The sequence below is a fragment of the Bemisia tabaci genome, chromosome 7 (genome assembly GCF_918797505.1).
Source record: "Bemisia tabaci chromosome 7, PGI_BMITA_v3".
NCBI classification, from domain to species: Eukaryota; Metazoa; Arthropoda; class Insecta; order Hemiptera; family Aleyrodidae; genus Bemisia; species Bemisia tabaci.
Genome location: NC_092799.1, coordinates 25,457,181 through 25,464,326, shown reverse-complemented (window position 1 = coordinate 25,464,326; position 7,146 = coordinate 25,457,181). Strand labels below are relative to the sequence as shown.

At 37.9% G+C, this 7,146-nt stretch overlaps 1 protein-coding gene across 1 annotated transcript in view; it reads right to left on the bottom strand.

Moving 5' to 3' along the window:
* Positions 1–5,247, bottom strand: part of barc (RRM1_TatSF1_like and RRM2_TatSF1_like domain-containing protein barc) — a 44,324-nt gene extending 39,077 nt beyond the window's left edge. Inside the window, exons 1-4 of the mRNA XM_019053090.2 lie at positions 4,661–5,247; positions 3,332–3,534; positions 2,276–2,459; positions 1,078–1,283 (exon numbers count right to left, since the gene is read on the bottom strand). Of these exons, the coding sequence (XP_018908635.2) occupies positions 1,078–1,283; positions 2,276–2,459; positions 3,332–3,534; positions 4,661–5,060 (993 nt within the window). The 5' untranslated portion in view covers positions 5,061–5,247. The remainder of the gene's footprint in view (positions 1–1,077; positions 1,284–2,275; positions 2,460–3,331; positions 3,535–4,660) is intronic.
* Positions 5,248–7,146: the final 1,899 nt, after the last annotated feature.

Sequence of the window (7,146 nt, the reverse complement as noted above, 5' to 3'; positions counted from 1 at the left end):
GAGAGATCTAGAGATCTTCTGTCAAAACAATATACAGTGAGCTCCTCAGGCAAAGTTCGGACCCCACATCGTCCAGCTGCACATTCCCTCTCTGCACAGCATCAATTCTACTCTTCATGCTACATACTTAAGTTCTGCGGAGTATATTTTACTCCAAACAAAAGTATATATTACAAGGTATTATATTCATGACCATATACACTCTGGCTCCACATGTCGCTCTAATATTCAGGCCCCCTCACTTCTTGAACATTTTCAATCGACACAGGTCAGTCATTCCCGAGGACGAGTTTTGGAACTCTACTGCGCAGTGACGTAGTATTGAGTGCCTGCAATGTATTTCTTAAGGGAGCACCAGAGCACCCAATGTAACGTAGCATTGAGTGCCGCTGAGTTACGGACGGGCGGGGGAGTGGATCTTAAAAGATGCACAATGACTGACCACTGTGGATTGGCCTTGTTTTCAATTTGACCCTTAGACTCCTTGGTTAGATTTTCACGTTGTGCTTTCCCAGCCTAGGTTGGGATAGGAAATCATGCAAAAATGCCTGTTTATAGTTTTTTTAACCTTTATCCAATTATTCCTAAACAAAACAGCTTGCAATTTTATATGCTTTATCCTTAAGTACGTAGTAGTGAAGATCAGTCACCAAAATTAGTTATCGACAGCCAATTTTTTTTTAGAATAAAAACATAAAAAATGAAGATTTTTGAAGTTCCAAGATGAGAATTCTAGTCTGTACGGACTCAAAGCGGTTACAGGAGGACAAGAATTCTTGTTCGTAGCAGTCAAGAGGCTCAAAAAAAAAACCATGTCTATCCTTACAGATGAAACCGACAGTTACTTTTTAGATCATTCATTAGTCTATGAGGATGCTTGATAACTTAAATACAAGCAAAACCAAACATCTGCTGTAACAAAGTAGGAAGGACAAAAATGTTGAACAGGTAAATAGAATTTGGAAAATGAGGGAGAGAATACACAGCAAACAAAGAAAAAACGGAGGTAAATGGAAAAAAAGCCAAAAAAGTGAAAATTTTAGAACAATTTAAAGATGGTAGGTAGTAGGGTCTTACCTTGATATAAGTGCAAAGAGCATCTCCTTTCAAGAATCCTGTTTTGGGATCTGAATATAATTTGATCTTCATTTTGTTAGTTTCTAAATCTTTCATCACTAGTCCACACTTTTGCATTAAATCCACAAACTCATTCTCCGTGATATCACAAGGTAAGTTACTCACATACACTTTAGTATTATTCTCATCATCAAGCTGAAACCAAGCTGACAAAAAAATTACAGTTTAGAGATAATTTAAGGTAAGCTGAAAAAGGGAATTCTATCCATACAGCATGTCTACACAAAATTTTGAGAGAGAGAAAATATCAACTAATGGAGGTTGTTCTTCACATTTGAGTGAGAATCATGTAAACTAGAAAGGACCCCTTACACTCCTTATGGGAAATTGAACCACAATCTATTTTTAATATTTTTATTGCATTCAATTCATCTCAAGATGCTGATCAAAAGTCATCATTGCGCTGACTTTCTACAATGCACCGTTTCTGCACAATACGCCCGGAACGCTTTAATTATTTGGCAATAAAGAGTCAGGAAGATTCCTCATTTTAGCACTCGAGAGAAAGTTTGGCTGTATGTCAACAAGGAAATCAGGGGAACTCCAATACCAAGCGGCAGTCTTATCTCAGATTCTTTTTTTAATCTATTTTTTGACACATTAGAACTGATTAGATGTAAGTAAGAATTTTTCCATGTTTTAGAAATATCATGTAAAAAATAGAGCAAAATATATGATGCCTATACTTATGTGAGATATTTTTGCATCATTTATAAAACTTACAGGACATCAACAGAAATTCTGGTTAAAATTTTGGTAGAAATTTCTACAAGAGTAAAATTCGCGAACCACTTTCAAAAAAATTCTTGATTCCTGATTTCCCTGACATTTCCCTCACACGAAAATCGCTTGTAAAATAAAATTCCCTGACATGCCAAAATTTTGCGGATTTCCTGACGTTTTCCCTCATTTCCCTGACACCCAAAGAAATCCCTGTCATTTCCCGGTTCTCCCGGTTTTCCTGGTCGCTAGACACCCTATATATGTACATGGAATGAAGAAAAGTATATTACAAGATGTCGTAAAAGGAGTGAGCCAGGTTTGGTGCTCTTAATGATTCAAAGGTATGTAAAACGAAAGTATCAGCAATGGAAGGTTTTATTTTGAGACTAGAATACTTGTTGATTAAAGCACTTACTTGGTTCCTGGGGTGCTTTCTTTTTGGGGGCAGTTTCTCCATCTGCACCTGACTCACTTTCTCTTTTTTTCCCTTTTGAATTTTTGGCGTCGGATTCATCTTTGGTTTTATCCGATTCTTTAGAGCTTGTATTGTCTATAAAACCATAACTCATTTGGTAATGAGCCAAAAAATCATCATCAACCTGCAATAGAGAGGTTGTAAAGAGGAACAAATTATGTATGCATGAGGTATTTCAAAATTTATTTCATATTAAAATATCATTTTAAAACTCATTTGCACATAATAATTTTGACGGAGTCTACTTTTGCTCCAGCCTGTGGAGTAGCATTTGCGCCGTTTATGACAGCTAGATGGTGCCCAGATGATGCTTCAATATGTTGTGATATAGGTTGATTTTTGTGCCAGTAAAGGGCTCAAAGTTGCATTTTTATAAAAAAATAAAGCCTCAAACATGGAAGATTAAAACTTTGAACAGATTTTCCTTCAGGTTTTTTGAACTGCAATTTTAAACCGTTGTACCTCCAGTTTGGTTTGACAATTTAGGTTTTTATTGCGCTGTTTCAAAAATCTCCTCTTTGCAGCTGTACCAAAATCCTGTTTATCAGTTTTTCTGTACTTAGTAAGGTCCCGTTTACTGTGAACGGTCAAATTTTGGGTTACATACTAAATACTAATATTATGACCAGCATAAAAACAGATATATTTTAAAGTAGGTGGAAAAATGGTACTAGGTTCACACCATTTCGCCATTATAGATCTCTCGGCATGACCTCAACTCAGTATTCCAATGCAAGCTGCCAGAGCTGAACACCCCCCCCCCCCCCCCTCAGTCTTGTACTGGTATTAATTAGACCAAAAAAAAATGTTTGACCCTTTGAAAATTTTTTTGAATTTCTTGGCCTTGTTTTCCCTGCGAAATGGTGTGGACCCAGCACCATTTCTCCACCTTGTTACATAAAGTTTGGGCCACTTCTTAGTGTTTGTTACTCATTTATATTTTTAAGTTAGAATCCTTAATTACTTAATTGAAGAAAAAAGAGGCAGGTCTTTTACCTTCGGAAACCAAGCTTTCTTTTCTTCATCCCAAAAGTAGACAGCTCCATCAGAAGGATCCTTGTAAGTATGGACGCCATTTTCAAAACCATAGGAACCTTTAGACATGTCTAGGGTGTTGATGATTTTCCCTTTTGGTTTATTATTATCTTCATCATCATCATCATCATCATCATCAAATTCCTCTTCATCGTCCCTCCTAGCTAAAAATTTCAAAAGAAGTTATTACAATGGACTACCACTAGGTATCAAACACATGAGAATTAGTACTATTATTTTATCAGCTGACAATAGCATTTCAGTTTGATTCTTAACTCCTATTTGATGTCTTGCTCTCTCCCAAGATGAAATTAAAGCTTAGCAGGATTTAAAGAAAGTAGCCTTCAAGCAGCTTGATGTGCCTGACCCATCTCTCTTTCATTCAAATTGGTTGCCCCACAGACTGGGCGAAATAAATAAACATCAGTAGGTATGAAAGTAATTATTTCAGGTCAAATTTTAAAAGTAAAAGCAAGCCGATCCTTCAGGTTTTTTTCCCGACAAGACTTACTAAATAAAGCACAGCTAGCTTTAATGTTGCCCTTTAAGAGACATATTTAATAGCCAAGCAATGGAAGAATTTAACCATTCGTTAATTTATGATCACAAATATTACGCTGGAAGCCCTTGCTCCCCTTCTCTGATGACCATTCCTACTCATAGCAGCACAAGTAATTTTCCTAGTTTCAAAGGATGATAAAAGCCCCTGATAAAAATCTGACCATCATACCTTTCAAATTTCATTTGATCAACCATGAGAAACATCTTTCCTAATGCAACATTTTAACTATCTATTCTTAAAATATAGAACCTGGTTGATGATTATATCGATTAATAGGTCAAGATTTTTTCAGTGTTGGAGGAAAGCAGTGGGCTAAAACATTAATGAAAACGCACACATTTCAATATAATCCTCGCACGAAATTTAGCCTTTAGAGGTCATGTCAAGTTGTGCCTATCTGCCACACAGGTCATAATTTAGTGATATCTTCTATAATGTGATGCAATACCGAATGTTGCAAGTTCAAGGGGTCTGAGAGAAATTCTTCCCGTTGCGGTCAACCGTCATGCCCAAACTTGCAAAATTACGAGTGAGGCTCGGTGGGACGAGACTGGCCCGACCTGCCACTGAGCCTTGCAAGTTTTGGAGTCAACGTGAGGCCTGGTTTGGCAGTTGGCTGCAAGGGATTATGCATTCAGCCTGTACATGTTTCTGCAGTATAAGGCACTGATTGATTTGATCTAAGGAGGAAAAAACGATAAAATGTATCCAAAGCCTTTTACCCGTACCTCTCTTCTGCTTATTTACAGTGGTTGGACCCGGAATAGTAACATTGGAAAAGACAGCGTCCTTTGGAATCCACTCGTACTTTTCGCTGTTCCACGCATATTGGTACTTGGTGGCAGGATCTGTGTAGATACAGATGTCTCCTTCATAATGTAAGTTTGCAGGATCAAGACTTGGATGACTGTTTGTTTCGCTTCCAGTGGTGGACGAGTCAGGTACGGTTTCAGATGACAGAGTGCCGACAGTACTTACAGGGGCCTCCTTGACAAGATCAGTACCTTGACCTTCTTCTTTATTATTCAAAGAATCAGTTACTGAGTTAGGATCAGAATCACGAGGGGAATTATCAACAGTGCTTCTAGATACTTCCACAACCGAACTGGCACTTATGCTGTCACTCATTTTGCGAACATCTGAACTACTTTCCCTTATTACATCACTTTTGCTAACTAGTCTGGCGGAATTGATGGCAGATTCAGGCAGGGAAAAAATATAATTGACGGGAAAATACAAAAAATAGCGGTGTTTTTCCGACTGTAGATTTGAGTTCACGATAACTTTGAGGTTAGGATCGTATCACAACATTCAAAACATCAACAAATCTGAATGCGCATGCGTCGACCGTTCCAAGTCTGTGATTGGATTTTGTACTTTGCGCCAATTTTCTAGCGCCAAATTCAAAATGACGGACAGTCCAAGCGCGTGCGACAAATGAACGGACTGTTCTGTAATAAATATCAGAGATAGCAGTCGTCGTCGCACCATGTCCAAATTTCTCACCCAGTATAAATGTATATCCGTGACGCATTGAAGTGAGGATGATGACAACATATTGGAGGAAATTAAGACAAATTTATAGGAAAATATTTCATTAACCATCGAGTCATAACGTCCTGCTTGAATGCGACATTTAGTCTCTTCTTCAAGAAGTATAAATATTAATTTTTTCGGTAAGTTTAAATATTTTATAAACCACATATATCTTATTATTTGCTTAATTTCATTATTTCCCTTAGTTATTTTAAATCTATTATCAGTTTCAACTATAGTCATAATAATTAAAATTACGATTACTGGAGTTAATTTTTCTCTAATTGAAAGGTAGACTACATCTTTGCGTATTTTTTGCTAAGTGTGTGTGCCCTGAAGGTTTCTGCCCTGAAATATAAGTTTCTGGGCCTCCTACGGGACAGTTCATAAAGTAAGTAATGTTGAAAATATATTTTTTTACCTCTCACCCCCCCCCCCCCCTTCAAAACGTGCCCTTAATACAGATTTGCGCGCCTCTTAAGAAAATTACGTAACGTTCTGTTCGACCCACCCCTCTCCCTTAAATGGCATTTAATGGTTCTTTAATGAAATGCTGCCATCTCGTCTCGATATTGCATGTGCATTTTTTATGTGCATGTGCAATTTATTCATTAGGATACTAGAGAATGTTTAGTTAGAATCTCCTACTTGACTGAACTCAAAAAAAGTCGCTAAACCGAAAATGTCACCTACATGGACTTAAGCTTTCACTCCTTTCAATGACCACATGGCGGCGGAGAACATGCAAAAACTCGTATCTCGTTTGCGGCGTTCCAAAATCTTCGCTCCTATTTTATTTCATCAGAGGAGGACACACCGTCATTATTGCTTGAAAATTCTAAAGAATATTCTTTACAAAGAAAAGGGTAACATCAGGGTAATTTTTTAGAAATGAAATTAAGAGATTGCCAGAATGCTTGAGAGATTTGATCAAAAATAATAACCCTACAATTCATTTCGTAAAAAAATTAAAAGAATATATGAAGGTGAACCCATACTATTCCCTGAAAGAAATTAGTGAAAATAGTCAGTAAGATCTGCTAAGATATTGTATTAGTCAGTAAGATCTGCTAAGAAATTGTATAATGACGTGTATTTTTAGCCCGCAAAAATTGTAGGCTCCATGTACAAAATGTAAAAATAAAAAAATAAGTACTTTTCCATTTAAAATTAAATTTTGACGAAAAATCCTCGGTACCATAAACCGAGGTACGGGGTTCTGCACCTCTGTTGCATCCATCGAAATGTTTTGTCCATGTCTGGTTAACATTGCAAACTTCATGTTCGGAAGATTTTCTTATCAGACGAAATGGTGAGCTGCAATGAACGGATGTTAGACAATGAGGCGATTCACGGCAATTCTTAGTTCTTGACCGTGGAAGGGCGTATAGCGTGAGGCGTTCGAGGCATTGACCTCACAAGGTGCGCGCGTCCAAGTCGACTAGACTCAAGTGGTCGGCATGTGTGGTGTGGCGTTGTGTTTAAAGTGTGTTCCTGCTCATAATTACTGGACCACCACGCGGTAGTGAAAGTGTTCGCGACTTGTCTACCTTTACCGATCCTTCTTTTGCTCCCCCCCCCCCCCCCCCCGTTGGTTCTCGTTTATGCTCGATCCGATACATGCCCTCCCATATTTCCGACCACCGCACAGAAACACATGTAGCCGGCTAAAGTCGGA